General features: G+C 41.8%; 2 protein-coding genes across 2 annotated transcripts in view; both read right to left on the bottom strand.

The window, feature by feature from the left end:
• Positions 1-748: 748 nt before the first annotated feature.
• On the bottom strand, positions 749-5,428 carry LOC108677423 (di-N-acetylchitobiase). The gene is made up of 7 exons (XM_018165645.2): positions 5,402-5,428; positions 4,567-4,711; positions 4,070-4,278; positions 3,556-3,698; positions 3,090-3,219; positions 2,222-2,386; positions 749-1,168 (listed from the first exon to the last, which is right to left on the bottom strand). The coding sequence occupies exons 1-7, from the start codon at positions 5,426-5,428 to the stop codon at positions 989-991; spliced, it is 999 nt and encodes a 332-aa protein (XP_018021134.1). The 3' UTR covers positions 749-988.
• A 2,700-nt stretch (positions 5,429-8,128) lies between these two features.
• Positions 8,129-23,200, bottom strand: part of LOC108677412 (protein furry) — a gene marked incomplete at its 5' end in the record, with an annotated part of 53,371 nt that continues 38,299 nt past the window's right edge. The window contains 11 exons of the mRNA XM_047883063.1: positions 8,129-9,222; positions 9,454-9,604; positions 9,984-10,238; positions 11,029-11,232; positions 11,535-11,612; positions 12,691-12,786; positions 13,244-13,436; positions 14,455-14,888; positions 15,235-15,417; positions 20,407-20,481; positions 21,705-21,980. Of these exons, the coding sequence (XP_047739019.1) occupies positions 8,420-9,222; positions 9,454-9,604; positions 9,984-10,238; positions 11,029-11,232; positions 11,535-11,612; positions 12,691-12,786; positions 13,244-13,436; positions 14,455-14,888; positions 15,235-15,417; positions 20,407-20,481; positions 21,705-21,980 (2,748 nt within the window). The remainder of the gene's footprint in view (positions 9,223-9,453; positions 9,605-9,983; positions 10,239-11,028; positions 11,233-11,534; positions 11,613-12,690; positions 12,787-13,243; positions 13,437-14,454; positions 14,889-15,234; positions 15,418-20,406; positions 20,482-21,704; positions 21,981-23,200) is intronic.

The raw sequence follows: 23,200 nt of genomic DNA, 5'->3' as shown, positions 1-23,200 counted from the left end.
CGACCAAGTCACTGGTGGTCGATAACAGGCGTCGCGATCGCTCAATATTTTTCACAAATATTTTTTTATATAAAATAAAATAATTTTCACTTTTTTTTAAATTCCAAATGAGTGTATTTGGAAAACATAACTCTAAAGTTTGATTTAAAAATTAAAAATATTGTTGGAAAATGTATACAGAACTGGAACATATAAGATTTGCTCAATATGCCTAGAGTGAATGATAAGCTAGAGATGCTTCGAAAATGATCCACAAGAGTTACAAATTTGTTGGGGCATTCAAATCTTTGCAAATTTCTGCACCAGCTGTAACTGCATTGAATAGGTCAATGATTGATTTTTTTTCCAATTTTAGCCATAATTTTATTAACCGCACTGAAATTATGGATATTCATAGAGAAATTTCAGAAAATACGTAACATTGAACAAATTTTATGAAATGTTCAATTTGGCTGTAAAATCATAAATATTACTCTGTAAAGAATTTATAAATTTATTTATTCATTGGATAAATTCCTCCATGTGCTAGGTTTTGGATATATATGAGCCTTCATTGATCTTCAAAAAACTTTCTTAATTGTAAATTTCAGTCTGCATGACTGAAAATGACTATGTAGGCCACGCGTGGCGAACGCATAAAGTCGCACGCCTCTGCTGAAGCAACATTAAAACTGATGTGCATTACTATGATATTAGTATAAGATAGCAGAATAAGCTTGTTTAAACACGGGTACTTAATGACCAGAGAAATCATTGATTCAAAATTTCAGGATCGAACAATATTCTTCAGATGACATTGAACCTGAATTTCGATCAACCAATGTCATCTGAAGAATATTGTTCGATCCTGAAAACTTGAACCAATGATTTCTCTGGTCATTAACTACCCGTGTTTATACTAAGATATTAATGAATGTCAAGATAAAGCCGCGCTCCCTTGCTGAAGCAACATTACAACAGATGTGCCTTACAATATTATTAATGAGTGTCAAGGCATGACGCCCCACATGGCGTCGCGCTGCATCTGTCCCTCCGGCGTGTCGCTGTAGTCGAGGAAGTTGGCCGCCCACATCCCCGCCCCCGCCAGGCCCTCAGACCGCGCGTACGTTGTCTTGTCCAGCAGACTGCGCGGGTTGTCGTGGCGCACTTGGTACACGGTGCCGTTATCCTACCGGAGAAACGTGGTGCCGTTATCCTACCGGATAAACGTGGTGCCGTTATCCTACCGGAGAAACATGGTGCCGTTATCCTACCGGATAAACGTGGTGCCGTTATCCTACCGGATAAACGTGGTGTCGTTATCCTACCGGAGAAACGTGGTGTCGTTATCCTACCGGATAAACGTGGTGCCGTTATCCTACCGGAGAAACGTGGTGTCGTTATCCTACCGGATAAACGTGGTGTCGTTATCCTACCGGATAAACGTGGTGCCGTTATCCTTCCGGATAAACGTGGTGCCGTTATCCTACCGGAGAAACGTGGTGCCGTTATCCTTCCGGATAAACGTGCTACCTATGGTCTGTCAGTACAGAACATAAGCGTAAAACACTAAATGTTATGTAGTAAAATTTGTCCACATTCAATTTGGCAAGAACGATACCTTTCCTAACAAATACCATGAAATTTTGATTCACGCCCTTTGGAAACGGAAATATACTGAACACTGATTTATCTGCAGTCTATTGAGAGGCTGTTATTTATGTCATGAGAGCTGTTACAGCCTGGATTGCATGTTGATGTATTCGAGCTTGTTATTTTCCACCACAAGCTCCCTCGCTAATATAGTCACCTCAACCTAGGCCAAAAATTTCAACAATATAAACGACCTTCTCGTTAAGATAGCGATATATGAAGAATTAAAAATTATTTAATAATAAATGACGCCTTCAAGAACAGACTAGACGAAGCTATGCAGGAGCATATGTTCAGTCTTAAAATGCCTAGCAAATTACGGACCAGGCAATAAGTCCAGACGAAGCTATGCAGGAGCATATGTTCAGTCTTAAAATGCCTAGCAAATTACGGACCAGGCAATAAGTCCAGCAGCTATCTCAATCAATCGTCAGTTATGGAAAGATCGGGTTCCAAAGGCCGGATTCCTTGTGAATCAAGTCACGAAAAATTCAAGAATCGGCAACAGGCCATGGGCCTATTTCTTCAGTGCCCACACTTCTATTCTAAAATACTGCATGAGCCAACATGACCGTGACTGTGGACCCACCGTGAAGGTGAAGTAGGGCGTGTGGCTGCTGGGGTCCCACAGCTCTGTAAGGTTCCTCTCCCGCAGGAGGTCCTGAAGGAGGCGGTACTCGTACTGGCGGCCTGCGGCGTCGCTGCACGGACAGCCGCGGAACGGAATTTCCTCGATCAGACAAGTTTCATTATCCTGGGAAAATAACGCAAACAATAATATCGCAGTCAGTTCTATTCAAGATATCAGAACTTCCTCGATCAGACAAGTCTCATTATTCTGGGAAAACAACGCAAACAATAATATCGCAGTCAGTTCTATTCAAGATATCAGAACTTCCTCGATCAGACAAGTTTCATTATCCTGGGAAAATAACGCAAGCAATAATATTACAGACAGTTCTATTCAATATATTAACGAGTCTTGGTTTTGAATGTCACAAGTAACGAGCATGTCAAGACCAAATAATTGATTTACACGCGACTCTTCAAAATTAAGATGTGGTTAAGCTTTCATGATTAAGATCAAGTGTTTCGAGCAACCAAATAACTTTCAATGTTAATAAATATGAATTATAGTTGTATTATATTATATATACATTTATATTTAATATTAGCATATATAGGAATTGTGGCATCAAAAATGTACGTGGTCCGTTTAGGTTATGGGTCATAAATAAATTTGTGAAAATAATTCGATAATTTTGTTTTTTAGAGTCATCAAAAGTCCTCAACATTTGCACTTCATTGTATATTGAATTTTTTCTTTCATTGGATAAATCAATTAGTAATTTTAATGAAGTATTTTTAAATAACAATAAAAACTTTTACGTATATTGACACCCACATTACAAGGTTCATTTTCAAACTGCTGAAGTACTCGATACAAAATAACTCACAGGGAAGTACTCAATGCAGCGGTACACGTAGCCGTACCACGGTAGCCCCAATACGAGCTTTGAGTTCTCTATGCCCAGAGCTTGGTACGTCATGATGCCCTCCTCTGCGTAGGTCAGGTTAGAGTTTGGTCTGAAAAAATATGCAAGTAACAATTTTTTTAAAACTTTGACAAATTAAACACCGATGGTGTACTTATCACTAAACACGAACATGTCAAGTCCAACATAGTGAAAATGTCTGTTTTTTTGTGTGTGAACTCCATTTCAAAAAGCTGTCAATTGAAATAAATTGCCAAGGCGTCCTCGGAAAATTGGTAACGACTTATCTTAATCATTCTTTCTGCGATCGACGCGCGCACGATCAATCCTGGTTACTAAAACATCACGACCAAAAACAACAGTGAAACCTGTTACGATAAAATACAGCCTATGGAGTTCAGTTGACTTTTATAATGCAGGTTACTACCTGGCATTGCAAGGCTCGTCCCAAATTTGACTCATTTCGTCATAAGCCATCACAAAAAGCAGATCAGAATTGGCAGCCAAGCCAGTGTAGTCGTAGAAGCGGCCGTCGATGCCAGCAGCGGACCACGCCACGTCAACCGACACCTACGTCGGTATATAATATCATACATCAAACCAGAAGGCAGTTGTGCATTTATCGGGGTATAGGCACGCATTACATCACACCTGCACATCAGACCATAAGATGGTGGCCGCGAGGCTGTACATTTATCAGGGGTATAGGCACACACTCCATCACACCTGCACATATGGACTTTAAACAAATTAGATCACGCCTTCCCGAATAGGATTATATTGACACATTCATTTGTCAGAGAATACGTCCACACTTCTGTATCCAATCTGGACGATTAAATGCGCTTTTCCCAACAAATTCCTCCTGTTTAATTAAGAGTTAAATAACGCGATATGTTTTGACCGCAGAGAATTTAGTTGATGCTCATAAGGTGAGGCACCTGAGCTGCAGGCAGAGCTGCCAGGAGAGCTTCTCTGAGCTCCTTAACCAGCGCCGTGTAGCCGTGGCTCTCAGGACTGTCAGGGTCGAGGGGATCCTCGAAGTCGAAGTTGAAGCCGTCAAGTCCCTTCTGCACGACGTCGTCCACCTGCGTGGCAACCCATTCCGCCCGCGCCGTCGAGTTCGCCAAGTCCGATTTGGCAATGTTTTCTGTTAACAGAATTTAGGATGTGAGTCTCAATTGTGCGTGGGCATTCCTTCCGTTCTTTTTTAGCCAAAGTCCATGATTTGGATAGAATTTTCACCAAATACATCGTTACAGAAAACGTACTAACACCAAATTTTGCCTACACGATTCAATGCGGTGGTCAAGTCCGTAACTTTAGGAAATACGTATTACGTAATATCAAACATGAAGAATTCGTCCATCATATTCGTTATGAATTATTAGAGATGAATGCAATATGAAAAACATCAGTCACGGATAACAAAACTCGCCCATTTTAGCGACCACTACGCCGTTGTCGTGTGCATGTTTGAGCAGGTCGATGTCGTAGAAGTTGAACATTACGATGGTAGTGAGTTTCTCCCAGTCAAACTTGCTCCACACAGAACTGTTGCACTCCAGCACAAATGCAAACACCTGGAACATACATGAAATACTTATGCAAGAGTACCACTATAATAATGTTAGCATCAAAACTTTATTTGTAAAATGGAGAGCTTGACAGTCCATCTTCTTCCATCGACAGTCAATAAAAACGGGTAAACAAGTAAAGAAAAGAAGTAAAGGAAGCGTATCAAATAACATCAGATGAAGATTTGTCAGTTTTATGAGGCACGAGTTAGTTAGTTAGTTTAGTGGCCAAATGTTTACTAGCGCTTCAGCTATTTAGCTATCTCGCACCGAAAGTCAAGATGAACATCACCATAAAGGTGGAAGGTCTCAATTATTCATCACCCACAAGGGGCGGAAGGTCTCAGATGTCCAGCCCGCTGAAGCTGGCTCGAAGGAAGCAGCGTTAGCATCTCAAAGAGACGAAGTGACAAGGTTGTAAATACTGCCGCGGCATTTTTGACGCGCGCAGTATCTACTGCCCTGTGTGAAAGGGGCTTATGGGTACCCAAACAGTGAAAGCAGGTTGCCAGCGTGCGGGACACCTGCTCCAACCTGCACAAGAATGAACATAGGATAATAATGTTAGTGTTGACAGTGAAAACCTGTACGAATAGGCCAGCCCAAGGCCTATTTATTTCAATTTCAGGCGCCAGCCTTAGCAGGTAACCAGCACGCTGGCAACCTGCTTCCACTGTGTGGGTACTCTACGAGTACGAGGATGCGGTCAAGAAGACATAACATAGTCGGCACATCACGCCCAAGAATTAAAACTAACACTTGGCACAGGTACTTCTGCCGGGGACTTCTGATATAGTTATGCACTATAATATACCCTATTAGTTGGCCGAACCCTATGATTAACACAAAGTAAATTCTTCAATTTTCAAATAAATCTTGAGTAACGAAAAATTGTTCTTGCATAAATGATCGTTGTAAAACCGAGCCTATTTCTTCAGAGGACAGGCTAGAGCTCACGTTATTGTCCTAATTTTAGGTTAGAAACAACAGCTAAGACGAATTTTGGCTACATTAAGTTAATGCAGGTTTAGGTTTAGAATGTGGCAAAGAGAGGTGCCTCTGGGAAGCCAAAGTCCCATGGATGTTGAGATGGCAACAGCCCATCTCAGAGAATCCTTCTGAAGGCGTGCATCAGAAATTTATAATTTCAGAATTTGTAAAAGTGGAAAACAATATGCAAATGGAGAAATTCTCGTTCAGCACTCTTTCATTTTTTTTCTCCAGAATTAGAATTGAATATTCAGAAAAGTAATGAAAATGTTGCAAAAAGTTGAAAAACAGCTCAAAAAAATTTATAATCCGCCCCAACAAACACAAAAGTGGTTTTGCTAAACGTCAGATGCCCGCGCCATTTCAACGTAGGCGAATAATTTAACGAAAATTGACACTCAGCAAGAAAATTAACGTTGAATTTTTTCTAATAAACGACTCCGTAAGTAAGGAACGATCTACTTCGTACTTTTCTAGAACAATGAAGAATAAACTGACATCGACCTGAAAATAGCCAGCTGCTTGGCTATCTCCAGTAGCAGCTGCTGTGGGAACGCTGCTACTGATAGGAAGCCGCGTTAATCAGATAGTGAAAATGCTAAGAATTCAGTACAATTTCAGCGTTTAATCAATGCACGGTTTTACCATACAATTTCAAAAACGTACGCACAAATTATTTACTCATTTCTCATACATGTGAACTAATTCTAGAAAAACTAGTGATCTTCTGATGGTTCTTTGACTAAAGAATTGTGAATTTCAATCCGAAACTGTCCCTAGCGCAATGAAATGAACCAAAGTTAATCACGATTATTGAGCAGGCAACAATGAAAGGTCCATCCATAACGATTTATTCGCCAGAACAGATGATGTTCGGACTATTGTAGTATGCATAGAACAGATGTTTGCACTATTGTAGCAGGATGTGCATGTTATGTCCCCATGAATATATCTCGGATCAAGGAAAGTAAAAGAGGAAGCTGAACACAATTCTCTTCACTTAAATATTGAACATAATAAACGGAAGGCTTATTCACTAACCATACAAATATATATATTTGCATTTATTTATAGATGTATTTTGAGCGCTTAATATAGTTTTGCTGCTCTCCTCACGCCGTAAGTCAGGGATAGCATATCATCAATAAATGTATTCATAGGAATAATTCAGAAATTATTGCTCCAACATATCTCCTGTACTTAGCAATATGGATTGAAAATTTAACTGAATTTTGCTTCGTAAGAAAAGCTTTTCCATCGGAGCATCAACAAATCCATGATTAACAAATGTTCTCTCATTAATAAATCAATTGTGAAAACCTTGGAGTTTTCATGCACGCGGAATCAGACTAATGTTGGCCTAAACATAAATATATCTACATATGGAGTAGATTTACTTACGGACGTCCAACAGATATTAATCAAATGCCCACATTCTCTAGCAAGGTCGAAAATATTTGGCAAAAGTAACCTAAAATTCTTTCTTCTCACTTATAAAACTGAAAATGTGTGGATTTCATTTGCTTACCAGCTTTTTAGAAGGTGCAAGTGAAGGTTTCATGGATTGTCAATCGCAAGAAATTGGATTTGTCTCGGCGAGGTGAGGTAGCAGATGACACGCAAGCAAAGCATCTTGAATCTTTATCTTATAATGACTTGTTTATAGGTAAATGAGATCTAGAATAAAACTTACGCAACGGATTACAGAAGAAACAAGAGTTCAAGGAGGCAACCGTACACGCAGCCACATCTGCAGCTACTGTGCAGCACGATACAACTGCTGCAGCTACTGCGCAGCACGATACAACTGCTGCAGCTACTGTGCAGCACGACACAACTGCTGCAGCTACTGTGCAGCACGATACAACTGCTGCAGCTACTGTGCAGCACGATACAACTGCTGCAGCTACTGATAGTTTTCAAAATAAACCATAGCCAAAAAATCTTTCTAAATTCCTGGATAGCCAAAAAATGTATAGATAGCAACTAAAATTATAGTATAATATATGTGAGATACGAAATAAGTAGCAGATAACTTATATTTAGATTCAAATGCAAAGAACAGACCATTAATTGAAAAATAACTGACCTCTGCCAATATCATAAGTGTGGCAGAAACTTCTACAAAGAATTAGGAATTGAAACAGCAAGAAACATTTTTTCCCTACAAGTGGACATCAGCGTAACATGAATTTTAGACTACGAGATTCGAAATGGAACTATACACCAGGGAAATTCTAAGCTATTAATGTAAAATGTCTATAAAAGATTTATTGTAAAGATCAGCGAATATCAGTCCTTCATTTAGAAACCTGGGAATGAATTTTTTACCAATTAAATCCTTGAAATAATGGCAGAACATATCGCAATTTTCACCAAAAAATAACGTGTTAAACCAACAAGTCCTTTAACATNACAACGCTCAACGTGATGAACAACGCTCAACGCGATGAACAACGCCCAACGTGATGAACAACGCTCAACGCGATGAACAACGCCCAACGTGATGAACAACGCTCAACGTGATGAACAACGCTCAACGCGATGAACAACGCCCAACGTGATGAACAACGCTCAACGCGATGAACAACGCCCAACGTGATGAACAACGCTCAACGTGATGAACAACGGAGATTTTATGAGACATCACGGGCGCGCGGCTCAGAGTTTCTGCAGAGATTCAACAGCGGGGACGACGCAGAGGCCGCGTGGTCAGCTGAAGAATCAGCACGGGGTGCTGCGGTGCGGCGAGCACGGCTGAGAACTTGACTGCTTGTCGGAGCCGACAACAGAGTCGGCTCCGACAGGGCTTTCTGACTGCTCAGAGAGCAGGGCTCTCTGAGCAGAGCTCTGAGAGCCCTGCAGTGCCCCCCTCTGAGCAGGGCTCTCTGACTGCTCAGAGAGCCCTGAGCTCCTGGGCAGCGGCGGACTAGAGAGCCCGTGAGAGCTGGTCAGTAGGACGGCGGCGCTGGCGGACTTTTGGCGACTAAAGGACTGTGGTGCGGTGCCTCGAAGTGGACTTGTTGCGGGAGATCCGTGACTGATACGTGAGCTGTACGACTGACTGAGACTTGCTAAGTCTGGACTGTGAGGTTGTGACACAACGGGCGACGAGAGGTCGGGTGCTGTGACGGCCGTAACGCCAGCGTCACTCATGGAGGAGTGAGGGCTGTGCGAGGACGCATTCCTGCGTCGATTTAGCGTCATGACCTGTTGGGATGACGAGGGTTGGCAACACTGCAACGTTGCGTGCTGCGACGAGTGCAGGGACTGGGCAGCTGACGAGTAGAGTCCCAGAGGCTGTGACTGCGGTGACGTGCTGCCGGCGGCCGTCGAGTAGAGTGACGCGTGTTGGCCAGAGAGCTGAGGTCCTGTGCTGGGGAGCAAGCCGCTGCTGCTTCCCTGCCCCAGCAGTTGCTGCTCAGTCTCCATGAGGCGCAGAGCTGCTAGGGCTGCGAGATTAGCGTCGGCCAACTGCTGGGAAGTCTCGCTAAGATAAGCCTCAGTGCAGCACACGGCGATCATCCCTGCAAATCAGAGTTACGATTTTAATGCCATTCCGTTTAACGAATGACCGAATATGTTTTACAAACGGCAATGATTATACACAACAGGACAGTGACTAGAAAGTGCTCTCTTGAATGAATAGAAAAGAAGGCTACTGGCAGCAAAATATAATAATAATAATAGTAAATATCTAGAAAATTTATATCTGGGCTAAGAGATAACGCTATGTTTAATGAGCAGCAGCACTGCACCTGGCTGCTTCTCTGCCAAGTAAGTGCAGTAGATGTTGAGCACGGTGGTGATGTTGTGATGTGGCATGCCAGGTTGCTGCCACACCACGCTGTTCTCGTCGCTGTACTGCACCACTTCACGCCACTTCTGGTTCGCCACCAATTGCAACACCTGCAGCACGCGGTACAATATGACATCAACGTGCCGGAATACATTTGCCGCAATAGCAAGTTACGTTTCATTGTTCAAATAGTAATTAATTTGATGATTCCAGAAGGAAGGTTCATGCACATTCATGTGTCGTATCCTCCAGTAAACGGACATATAATAACGAGTATGGATCGATCCAACTAATAAACATAACAATCAATAAAATAATAAAAATATATAACTCTGTACTCACTGCAGTAAGTGACAGAGAGCGCATTTTCTCAAAATCTACGAAAACGTGAAGTCACGGACAGACGGACGGATGGACAGACATGACGTGCACAATAAGGCATTTTTTTATAAATGAGAAAATGTGCTAAAATCAATAGCGAAGGCGTACCTTGTGGTTGGCTTGAGGAAGAGACGGCAGGACGGAGGTGGCGGGTGTGGGGAGGATGGGGAAGGTGGAGGAGGACGTCGAGAGAGTTGGTGTTGGGGCGTAGGTGGAGGTGGCGGAGGAGTGTGTGGGTGTTGGTGCAGTGGTGGCTACAGCAGGAGGTGGTGGGTGGTAGCTGCTCATCAGGCTAGATGTGCTCTCGCCCCCCACGACGTCTTCGTCAAGACTGCACACGTCGTCCGTCTCGCAGTCCTCGCCCTGGCGGATAGAATATTGTGACGTCAATACGTCATTATCATGACGTCTATATCACGACTATCATGACGAACGTGGGAATTTAGACAGTTAAAAAAATACTGTGGACATTATTCCTAGAATCGAATTTCATTTCAGAATTTTAAACTACGTAAGAGATGAAATTTTTGCTATTTGTTATAAGACAAACTAAAATCTTATTCGTGCATTTATTGTACTTTAAAAATCGATGTAACCTAATACAGCAGCAGTACGAAATGGTGGTTGCCTATAAAAAATAATCTCTGAAATTTGAAAATACCCTTAACCTGCAAGTCATTATCCTAAATTCCATCATTCCGAGTGCAATCGCCGTAAATTTCCTATCCAGTCACTAATTTCAAAACTACCGAACACTATTTGGGAAGAATCTCGCGTTCCAATTAATCACAGAACTCTTATTTCGAGCTTGAATTTCGAAGCCGATCAAAATTACGTATTATTGAATACAAGTTGAAGCTTTCATTTGACATTTAATATAATAAATACGCATGAGATAGTTAATAAAACTATACAACCCTGTGTGGCAGAGACTGACCTCGGTAAATGGTGGGGTGTACATACTATGAAACAATGAAGTGAATATCTCAAATTTCAATTGTAATGAGCATTGAAAAGTATCAACCTCGGTATTTGTCGCTCGGATTGAATTACATTCACAAATCAAAATGAACTCTCATGAATCAATTTTAATTTCATACAGGAATATACACCCTGCCTTTGGTTGAATAGAATGTCATGAAAAAAGTAAGACCTGTGTAGCAGCATGTCGTGCAGCATGCAGGAGCAGTAGCAGCATCTTGGCGTAGCTGTCGTAGAGTAGAGACACTTGGAAGTGTAGCCTGTAGAGCGCCCTACACACCTCCACCTCCTCACTGTACCCCCTGCTGGTGCTGCTCTCTCCTGAGTCGCTCATCACCGACACCTTCATAACAGAACCTCGCAGCGCGTCTACAACCTGAAATGTGATTAAATAGGTAATACTATGTACTAACTGGTACACCACCTGCACAATGATTATATACAATCATATTATACCTGGTACACCACCCACACAATAATTAAATATTATCATATACTAACTGGTATATAGTATATACTACCTGGTAAATAATTGATACTAACCACTGGTGCAAGAGTTGACGGTAAAAAATTTACTATGGTTAATCTTGAGTAGATAAACAACAGTACAGCAATATTATGAAATTATATCTTATGTCAACAAAGAATGACAGACTCAGTTAGAAAAAATGACCGAACTTTGGCCGCCACAGCGCAGCGCTCCAGCAGCGCCGCGTCCAGGTACACGTACGGCAGCGGCGCCGCGCACCCTACAGCCTGCCGACACGGGGGTAGACGTTATAAACATGTAACATAATAATCATATAAGAAATATGTAATATAATAAATAAATAACATAATAAACATATAAAATTATCAATATACCGTACATTAAAAAAATCAAAATAACAAAATATCGTGGAGTAGCAATAAAACTCTTCCAAAAATACATTGCAAGATTGCTTCCCATTTGAGTGCGTAGTGACTGAATTGGATATTTTCTGGACCCAACACGTAATGGAGTGCGATTTATCGATATTTAAATATTATTATTATGATCTTATTAAGTGATTATAATGGCGTTTGGTATAGCAGAATTTTTGAAGACACGTTACAAGCTGAATGGATAAAAAAAATGTACAAAAATTAGTAGCATAAATAATACTGTTACAGGGATCACAATGACCGTGTTAATGAGTCGAAGGCTTTAAGAAATTGTAAGGTCTGAGGGTACGTACACAGTGAAAGCAGTATGTAACGTAATGAACATGTAACGTAATGAACATGTAACATAATGAACATGTAACGTTATGAACATGTAACGTAATGAACACATAATATAATGAACATGTAACGTAATGAACATGTAAGGATGAACATGTAATTTAATGAACATGTAACGTAATGAGCATGTAACGTAATCAACATGTAATATAATGAACATGTAACATTATCATTATACATTTAAAAGAACATTAAAAAAATCGATAGTAAAAATAGTACCTACTGTAAAAGGGATAAAAACGACCGTTTAATGAGTCGAAGGCTTTACCAAATTGTTAGGTCTTACGGCTCCCAATAAAAACCGGCATCAAAAAAGAGCTGAAGTTACAGAAGCTGGCATAGTGTTTCAGGGATATCCTGCAGTCCTATAGCAGGTGTAAGACTAACTTAGCCTGGAGTGAGCCTAACCCTTAGCCTGGAGTAAGTAGTATGTTGACTGACTCCTCGAACCATGAACCAAGTTTACGAGAGAACCAAACGCATTCACACGCCATTTCACGTAACTGGATGAGGTGAAATAGCGCACTAATAAACCTTATACATGGAAGAAAATAATCACTAGATAACGAACCTCGAAGTTGGCTACGAGGGTCGCCGTGGCGTTGCCCAGGTGGCCGAGCAGCGGCGCCGCCTCCCGCACGGCGCTCAGCGTCTTGTTCACGCACTCCTGTGTCAACAAGACAGTTATGTTAAAAACATTTAATTTCAAAATTTAAATACAAAACATTTAGTTTAAAAATTTAAATAAAAAATGTTTAATTTAAAATTTTAAATTAAAAAACTGCAAACACCAGAGCAATAAAGTCTAACGATTGAGATGGCGCATATAAAAATGCATTGCAGAAAAAGGGATAGAAATTTGTCAGACGACATGAATTCTTAAAAATTATAACAAACTCTTCAATGTAAAGGAGCTCCGTAGCGTCCTGTTAATTGGCTCGAATATAAACCTTTTTCCACTACACCGGCTTTCGAATGTTATAATAATAGGTATATATAAGGGGTGAATATGATAGAATGAGATGTTGATCAATACAATGTTTTTATATAATATATATAAGGTGCAAATATAACATAGTGAGATGTATATCAATACAAAGATAAAGCCTCTGCGCAGGACTGACCGAGAAGAGAGCAGAGAAGAGCGCACAGGAGTAGGCAGGTGAGGCTAGACCAGCCCCGAGGCTGGTGAGGCTGGAGAGGTGTGCCCGCCAGCAGCAGTGCAGCGGGTGCTCCGGGGGGCGTGTCGGGAACAGCAGGCTGGGGGGCGCGTTGCAGGGCGTCAGGTCACCCAGGTCCTCCTCACTGCTGTCATCCCTGGGGGATTAGGTTAGTGCATTATTGAGTTATATAAGCGACTGAAGGGTTGATTTCTTACCATAAAGAAATGTGAGGAAAAACAGCGAATAGATGCACGAAAATCTGGGGGATCATGTTAATGGATAATTGACCTATATAAGTGACTGAAAGGTTGATTTGTCACCATAATAAATGTGATGAAGAACTTGCGAGGTAAATAACTGCTAAAACAATGCAAATGTGCTTGACCGAAAGCGTAGATGTGATCTAAACGTAAATGTGCAGGATCGAAAGCGTTATCATCATGGATTATGATGGTAAATTATTGGAAAATTGCATGAAGTCTCAAGGCGTATAATACGTAGAAAAAGGCTGACTAGAACAGTTTTGAACAATAGCTCATGACAATTAGTTCAGAAGACCGGATAGTCTTGTAATGCATCTCGAAAAATGAACAACATTTTCAAATTGATAACAAACTGAACACTTTTATATGATAATGTAGTAAAAATATATGATAATGTAGCAAAAAAACATATCACATCCTTCACTCAATTTCGCTCACATACAATACCGTATACCTCAGTTCATAAAACATTTTCAAGATGAAATGAAAAATGTAAATAAAAAAAATGTAAAATGTAAATAAAAATCAGGAAGACATAAGCGTCTATTCCACTCGCAGCATTACTAGACGGTAGACGTTATACCTTGTTTGTGCTGCCGTGCGGTGTATAAAGAACTTAAATTATTATGTGTAAACACGTCGCTCTCATAGGCTGTTGTGTAGATCCTACTCAGCTTGTGCTATACACTGTACACTTTGACAGGCTCCTCAAAAGGGGCCGACTTACAGGCAAAACACGTCGGCCAAAAAGGGGACCGACTTTACAGGCAAAATACGTCGGCCAAGAAGGGACCGACTTTACAGGAAAAAATACGTCGGCCAAGAAGGGGCCGACTTTACAGGCAAAATACGTCGGCCAAAAGGGGCCGACTTTACAGGGAAAATACGCACATGAGTGACGCCACTCACTCAGACAGAGAGCCACGAGACGAAGGCCTCATGGCAGACGCAGCGGCCGTCAACTGCAGCGTGCCCGGGGGCTGTAGTGCCATGTGCAGACCTGCGCCATCTTGAGATAAGGACGGTCTACCCCCTTCTTCCTCCCCATCCTCCTCCCCTACTTGCTTCAGGCGCTCCGACGGCAGAACAGACTTGCCGATGGGCATATCGGTGTGGGATGTGGGGAGGCTAGAGTCGTCCACGGGTGAGACTGAGCCATCCTCATCCCTCCACCAGTCTGGCTCGGGGGGAGGACTGGGGGGACTAGCAGGACTGGGGATATCCTGGGGCAGTTGCTGACTCAGGGGCTGAGAGATGGCAGGAGTGTCCCCAGTGGCAGCTGAGGAGTTGGTCGGAGAGCGACGCCGTACGCCCCACAAGTTGAAGTTGTCAACACTCTCCTCCTGATGGAACGTATTGAATTACTTTAATCATTTTTATCCCGAGTGATTTATGAATCAATTTAAGCTCCGTGGTAATGAATGCAGAAACAAATAATGCACCAGAACCCAAAAGTAAAGAATGAGTTGATTTCAAGTCAAACAATGGATCTTACAACTTGTGGACTTTATCCAAATTAGACGATCTGACTCCTTGGCTCTCGATCAAAGTACAGAAAAATTAAAGTAAACTGACCTCCTAGCTCTCGATGATGAATTCGAGAAATCAAATAATTCAAATAATTGAAGCAAACAGACCACTTGGCTCTCGACCCGAATTCGAGAAATCAAATAATTTAAGTGAACTTACCCCTTGGCTCTCGAGCTCGTATTCGAGGAAGTCAAAGTCCTTAAAGACAGCGAAGTGGTTCTCGGAGGAAGTGATGTCATCTGCAGGAGTTCGGTCGTCGCCTCCTGCAGCGGCGGACACCTCTTCAGTGGACGAGGCCATGGAGGACTGCCGCTCCAGCTCCGAACTTTGGCTGAAGATCACCTGGACGAAGAGGCAGGGATTTAGATCTTCAGGAACTTATCATGTGCAACGAAACGTACTTATATGACCTAATTATTTCAATTTCTGACGGGAAGTAATTAACTTTGGGAAGTAATTAACACAGGGTGATTCACAAAAACTTCTCGTTTTGTATTTGGCGTCAAGCAGTCAAATGTTGTAGGAAAAGGGAAGAGATTATTCTATATACGAAAGGCAAGGTCATGAAGTTTTGTGTCCCGCCTAGTCAGATGCCACTATGTATTGGACAAGTGAGCATCGTGCGTTTGCTGTCGAAGTGGTTTTTTAATGGCCGTTCCATTATTGCTGCTCAAACAAACAACAAGAATTCCATACTCGGTTCCGTTTTCGTCCTTAAGGTCGGGTTCCTGATCGAAAATCGATTGTTACGTGGGTGAACACATTCAGGGCTAGGCAAGGTAATAAAGTTTTGTGTCCCGCTTAGTCAGTTGCTACTATGCGTTGGACAAGTGAGAAGCCTGCGTTTGCTGTCGAAGTAATTTTTTAATGGCCGTTTCATTATTGCTGCTCAAACAAACAACAGTCATTCCATACTCGGTTCCGTATTCGTCCTTAAGGTCGGGTTCCTGATCGAAAATAGATTGTTACGTGGGGGAACACATTCAGGGCAAGTAAAAGTGTGAATGCAAGACGGTCTTGAAGGTCAGTGGACTGCCACAACACCCGAAAACGTCGAGTTAGAGAGGCGTTTCTGCGTTCTCCGCATTGTTCAGTAAGTAAACACGCAGCTATTCTGCAGATTTAGAATAGCAGTGCGGTACGAATATCCCACTAAGAACTGCAATTTAATCCCTAAAAATATTCTGTGGCACAAGAATTCAGCAAAAAAAGATGTTATTGTTCGCCAAATGCATATGATGAGCCTCACTTCCACATTTCCGGCAGCGTAAACAAGCAGAACATGCGTTATTGTAGCGATAACAATGAACATAAACTCCATCAGCGGCAATTTCATTGTGAACGCGTAACTGAGTGGTGTGCGGAGTCATACGTTGGCATAGTTGACATTCATTTCTTTAAGGAAAACGAACGCGCAGTAACGATGACTGCTGCTTGGTACACGTAAATAATTGATGCCTTAATTTCCCAAACTTGCTGAAAAGAATGCCAGGGATGTCTGGTTGCAACACGATGGAGCCACGGCCCACACAGCGCGATGTTCAATGGGTCTTCTGAGACAACATTTTGCCCAGCGCCTCATCTCCTTGACAGGTGACCTTCTTTGGCCGACCCGATCCCACGATTTAGCTCCGTGCGATTTTTTATGAGGTTACCTTAAATCAGTTATTTACAATGACCGTCCAAAGACGCCACCACATTTGAAGAACAACATAAGCCAGCCATCGCCAACATACCCGTCAATATGCTTCAACGAGTTGACAGGAACTTTAAAAATCGACTAACTGGATATATCGACAATGGGTGCCGTCATTCGTCCGATATTTTTATAGCTAAGTGATACAAAAATTCAGGTAATGTCTTTTCCAATAAAATGTATACTGTAATGATATCTTTACCAGTTATTTTCTAATGAGCTTTCAAATCAGGAAGTTTCCGTGAATCACCCTGTAAAATATAGATAAATGGTAATTAAACGCGTGAATTTTATTGTTTGTGGAAACACTCTTAACTTCATCCAAGTTCAGCTTTCTCATTTGTGCGTCAGTTGCAACGTGCTACCAAGTGAGCCGTAAAGTCGAAATAGTAAGAATTTAATGAAATTATTTGACATAAAAGCAGTTAATGTCAAAGCAAAGTAAACTACGAGTTAGATAGCTGTTTAATCAGCAAGTGAGTGAAGAGAGCGTTGCAGGTGACAACACGCCGAGGACAAACCTATTTACACACACTCAAAGAAATTAGTGATAATTCGTCCAAATGAGTGACCTTTATAAGTGAGAGGCATTTTTTTCTTTCATTGCTAGTTCTGCGTGTAAGTAAGTGTCACTATACGGACAATATGAAGCATTCATTTTTCTGACTGCAAGCCTGCTGCCGCGTGTAGCCAAGTGTCAGAGAAGCAAAAAGGTTATATATGTTTAGTTTGCAAACAATCATATCATATTTTCTAAGCACTCAAACAAAGCCAAAATTGTTAATGAGACAAAACTAAGCGGCATTTCTTCCGTTTAAGAAGAAGAATTGAGCACTGAGAACCAACGAAGCTAAAAGATCATCTTTGGTGTAGCATCTCTACGGCAGATTTTGTGACGAGTGTGAACCGAGAGAAGTAGGATGATGTTAACACTTACAGGATAAAACTAAGAGTGCAAGTCTGATTTATCAATAATTTTAATGATGATTCAGGTGACTGAGCCCTGCTGAGGCATCGGGAAAGCTAGCATTAGAATTCATACGACACACTATATATTAGGCCACACTAGCCTATTAATTATATTAAAAGGCTAGTGTATAGTGTGCTAGTATTAATTAATAACTGGTTTCAAGCGCCCATTCACAAACCACACAAATTAAAAAAAAACAGAAAATTCAAACAACCACACGGAAAACACACGAGTGAAAGAAAAACATGGTTCATGGAGTTAATGAAAGACGTTGATGCAAACTGCCAGCAAAAATACGACGAATTAGTTGGTTCGGAATTCAAAAATATAGACAATGTTAAGAAGATTCACCACATTTTCAAAAAATTATGGTGAATTTATTTGCTTTCAGTTGTCGCATCGAAACTCGATCTGCATGGTGCAAAATTTATCTAAATGAAATATATTCGTTACGCAGAAAACGTGAGAAATTCAAGTTAATATTCAAGTATAATTTTTAATTAGTCAAAAGTGGATGGTTAATGCTTGCATGATGTGAAGATATGCAAGCGTTTTAGTGCTCCGACATAAAAGGCTAAAAATTCATCAGCTACATACAACGCGAGTGTGACAAACAGTAAGTGAAGTGTTGGCAATATGTGCAGAATACGCAAGTGTAAACAAGGCAAGTTCAGTGAAGAGTACTGCAGATATTTTCAACCAGGTATATACGTGATATATAAGTAGGGTATATTTTTCGGGAGATATTGACGCTGTCGATTCCGACGAAAACAAAAAACATTTTGCAATGACATCGAGAAGCCACTCTCACGAGGCGCCCATTCCCTCGGGTGCTTTGTAATTATTTTCTTTCCTCCGAAAATTAGCGACCTTTTTCGCAGCCGAGGCTGTCGTACGATTGTGACATGCGCGCCGTCGGCCACGAGAGGAGCCGGGGTACAGGGGGCGACGCTCCCATGGCAGGCTTAAAAGAGGCTAAAGTGCATCTGTTTATTAAGTGCCCTAGTAACCAAGCAAGTGCTCTAGCGACCAAGCAAGTGCCCTACGTATATAGTGACCAAGCAAGTGCCCTAGCGACCAAGCAAGTGCCCTATATAGTGACCAAGCAAGAGCCCTAGCGACAAAGCAAGTGCCCTACGTATATAGTGACCAAGCAATAGCCCTAGTGACCAAGCAAGTGCCCTAGTAACCAAGCAAGTGCCCTATATAGTGACCAAGCAAGAGCCCTAGCGACCAAGCAAGTGCCCTATATAGTGACCAAGCAAGAGCCCTAGCGACCAAGCAAGTGCCCTATATAGTGACCAAGCAAGAGCCCTAGCGACCAAGCAAGTGCCCTATATAGTGACCAAGCAAGAGCCCTAGCGACCAAGCAAGTGCCCTATATAGTGACCAANATTTCAAGCAATCACTGCAAATGATCACTCACGCTAATCACGATAAATCAGCCAGCAGAATGATCAGTCATTGGCATGCTGTATTACTAATTTATACAGCGTAATTAATTTACTGTATTACAGTAAACAACAGTAATTACTGTATAATTTCATAGCCGTTGATGGCTGATAGTGGCATGGCGGTCCCGCCTCGAGCTCAGCGGTCGAGCTTCTCCTGTTGTGATGATCATTAATTTCAGACGAAAATAATGAGTGTAAATAGTAAAGTTATGTGCATAACGGAGTGTATGTTGACATGTTAAAGTTATGTTCATAATGGAGTGTATGTTGACATGGAAAAGTTATAAAATAGAATAGAAGTGTCGGCGCTGAAGAAATAGGTCCATGGCCTGTTGCCGATTCTTGTCTTTCCGTGACTTTGATTAACAAGGGATCCGGCCTTTGGAACCCGATCTTTCCATAGCTGACGATTGATTGAGATAGCAGCTGGACTTACTGCCTGAGGGCCATACTTTCAAAACTCGCCCAGTGAACGTAAGTACTTGCGCTCTATTTTCTTGTCTATGATTGATGGATTTTGCTTGAAAGCCCGTTAATGATTGGCTGATGAACTTTCGATATCTTGACTTTTTTTGAAGGTATGGGCCTTGGTCCGTAATTTGCTAGGCATTTTAAGACTCAAGTGCTCATAACGCAGGCTATGTTGACATAAGAAAGTAAATCTCCATTACCGATTGCACCTTGCCATGTTAGTCAAGTTGTACTAAGTAACGAATGATACTTAGATATTTTGGTAACTTTTTAGCAGATCATCATCGGGTAGACCACGCCACGTGCAGCGCACTGTGATTATGAATATAATGATTGTGGCCGCGCACTATACTATGTGAAACACACCGCGTGGCACACATCACAGTTATAATTACACTATTATGATAATTTTAATGTCTATGATGATTGTGATGTATGCTACGTCTCATTACGATGATAGTAATGTTAATGATGATTGTGATGCGTATGTTTCATTATTTTGATTGTGATGAGTACGTTTTATTTTGATGATAGTGATGTCTATGATGATTCTGATGCGTATGCTTTATTATGATGATTGTGATGCGTTTGTTTCATTATGATGATTGTGATGCGTTTGTTTCATTATGATGATTGTGATGCGTTTGTTTCATTATGATGATAGCGATCTCTATAATGACTGTGATGTGTATGATGACTGTGATGAGTACGCTGCACAGAGCAGTAAGAAGGCAACTCACGGAGGGGCTCTTGGGGAGGCCGACGCGCTGGCCGCAGGTGTTCAGCAGCTTCACCAGGCACTCCCGCACCCGCGCCTGCGGGGGGGGTCCAACGTGATGTACAACGCTCAACGTGATGAACAACGCCCAACGTGATGAACAACGCCCAACGTGATGAACAACGCTCAACGTGATGAACAACGCTCAACGTGATGAACAACGCTCAACGCGATGAATAACGCCCAACGTGATGAATAACGCCCAACGTGATGAACAACGCTCAACGTGATGAACAACGCTCAACGTGATGAACAACGCTCAACGTGATGTACAACGCTCAACGTGATGTACAACGCTCAACGTGATGAACAACGCTCAACGTGATGAACAACGCTCAACGTGATGAACAACACTCAACGTGATGAACAACGCTCAACGTGATGAACAACGCTCAACGTGATGAACAACGCTCAACGTGATGAACAACGCTCAACGTGATGAACAACGCTCAACGTGATGAACAACGCTCAACGTGATGAACAACGCTCAACGTGATGAACAACGCTCAACGTGATGAACAACGCTCAACGTGATGAACAACGCTCAACGTGATGAACAACGCTCAACGTGATGAACAACGCTCAACGTGATGAACAACGCTCAACGTGATGAACAACGCTCAACGTGATGAACAACGCTCAACGTGATGAACAACGCTCAACGTGATGAACAACGCTCAACGTGATGAACAACGCTCAACGTGATGAACAACGCTCAACGTGATGAACAACGCTCAACGTGATGAACAACGCTCAACGTGATGAACAACGCTCAACGTGATGAACAACGCTCAACGTGATGAACAACGCTCAACGTGATGAACAACGCTCAACGTGATGAACAACGCTCAACGTGATGAACNAGCACCTGCAGCACGCGTGCAAGATGGCATCAACTTGCCGCAATAGCAAGTTACGTTTCTTTGTCAAAATAGTAGGTACGGTATTTAATTTCATGATTCCAAAAGAAAAGTTCGTGGCACATTCATGCGTCATATCCTCCAGTAAACGGGCATCTAATAACGAGTATGGATCAAACCTACAAATAAACATAAAATCAATAAAATTTAAATAAAAAAATATAACTCAGTAGGTACTCCCTGCCCTGAATGACAGAGAGCGCATTTTCTCAAAATTGCCGAAAACGTGAAGTCACGGACAGACGGACGGACGGACGGACGGACGGACATGACGAGCACAATAGGGAATTTTTTCATACATGAGAAAATGCGCTAAAAACAATAGCGCAGGCGCTGTTACCTTGTGGTTGGCCTGAGGAAGAGACGGCAAGACGGAGGTGGCGGGTGTGGGGAGGATGGGGAAGGTGGAGGAGGACGTCGAGAGAGTTGGTGTTGGGGCGTAGGTGGAGGTGGCGGAGGAGTGTGTGGGTGTTGGTGCAGTGGTGGCTGCAGCAGGAGGTGGTGGGTGGTAGCTGCTTATCAGGCTAGACGTGCTCTCGCCCCCCACGACGTCTTCGTCAAGACTGCACACGTCGCACGTCTCGCCCCCGACGCTGTCCGTCTCGCAGTCTTCGCCCTGGCGGACACAATATTGTGACGTCAATATCATGAATATTGTGACGTATATATCATGAATATTAGGACGTCACATGACGTCAATATCATGAATAGCATGATATGACGTCAATACCATGAGATCAATCTCATGTCTATCATGACGAGCGTGGGAATATAGACAGTTAAAAAATGACTGTGGACATTATTCCTCGAATCGAATTTCATTTCAGAATTTTAAACTAAGTGAGAGATGGAAACTTTTGCTTTATGTTATAAGACAAACTGAAATCTTATACATGCATTTAGAAATGCATTTTAAAATTTTATACATTGTTTAGAAATCGCTGTAACATAATAAATACCGCAGTACGAATTGGTGGTAGCCTACTATCAAATAGACAGTCTCTGTAATTTGAAAATACCGTTTTTCTGCAAGTCGCCATCCTAAATTATATCATTCCGAGTGCAATCGTCGTAAATTTCTTATCCAGTCACTAATTTCTGAACTACCGAACGCTATTAGGAGAATGCCGCATTCCGACCTATATTAATCACAGAACTCTCATTTCAAGCTTGAATTACGAAGCGAATTATTACAATTATTACAAAAAATTACAATCATTATTACGAAATTACAATTATTATTGAATAGAAGTTAAAGTACCCATTTAACATTTAATACACTAAATATTCATGAGATAATTAATAAAATTATACAACCATGTGTGAAATGTTGTAATGCAGCCAAAATAAGTCATGCTTCATCAGACCAAGACATGCTTCATCAGACCCAGTCATGCTTCAGATGCTTCAGACAACCTCATGCACAGAACCAAACTGCCCACGGAGCCGCTGATTTAGTGTGCCTAGTTGTTAGGTACCAATAACATCCAGTAGTTCTTAACAATAGTAACCAGTAATTCGGACCAGTATTAGCCATTAGTTAATATCAACATTAACCATTACTTTAAACCAAAATTAACCATTAGTTCGTAACAACATTAGCCATTAGTGTGATACTAACGCACAAATTTTGATCACTTAGCGCCCGTTAAGTTGGAGCCGAAATGTGAAACACGTAGCGGCCTAAGTACGCGTAGTGGCTTAAGTACACCTAGCGGCCTAAGTACATGTAGCAGCCTAAGTACACGTAGCGGCCTAAGTACACGTAGCGGCCTAAGTACACGCAGCGGCCTAAGTACACGTAGCGGCCTAAGTACACGTAGCGGCCTAAGTACA

The sequence above is a fragment of the Hyalella azteca genome, unplaced genomic scaffold, assembly GCF_000764305.2.
Source record: "Hyalella azteca isolate HAZT.00-mixed unplaced genomic scaffold, Hazt_2.0.2 contig11907, whole genome shotgun sequence".
Taxonomy (NCBI): Eukaryota; Metazoa; Arthropoda; class Malacostraca; order Amphipoda; family Hyalellidae; genus Hyalella; species Hyalella azteca.
This window is presented reverse-complemented; position numbering and strand designations above follow the sequence as displayed.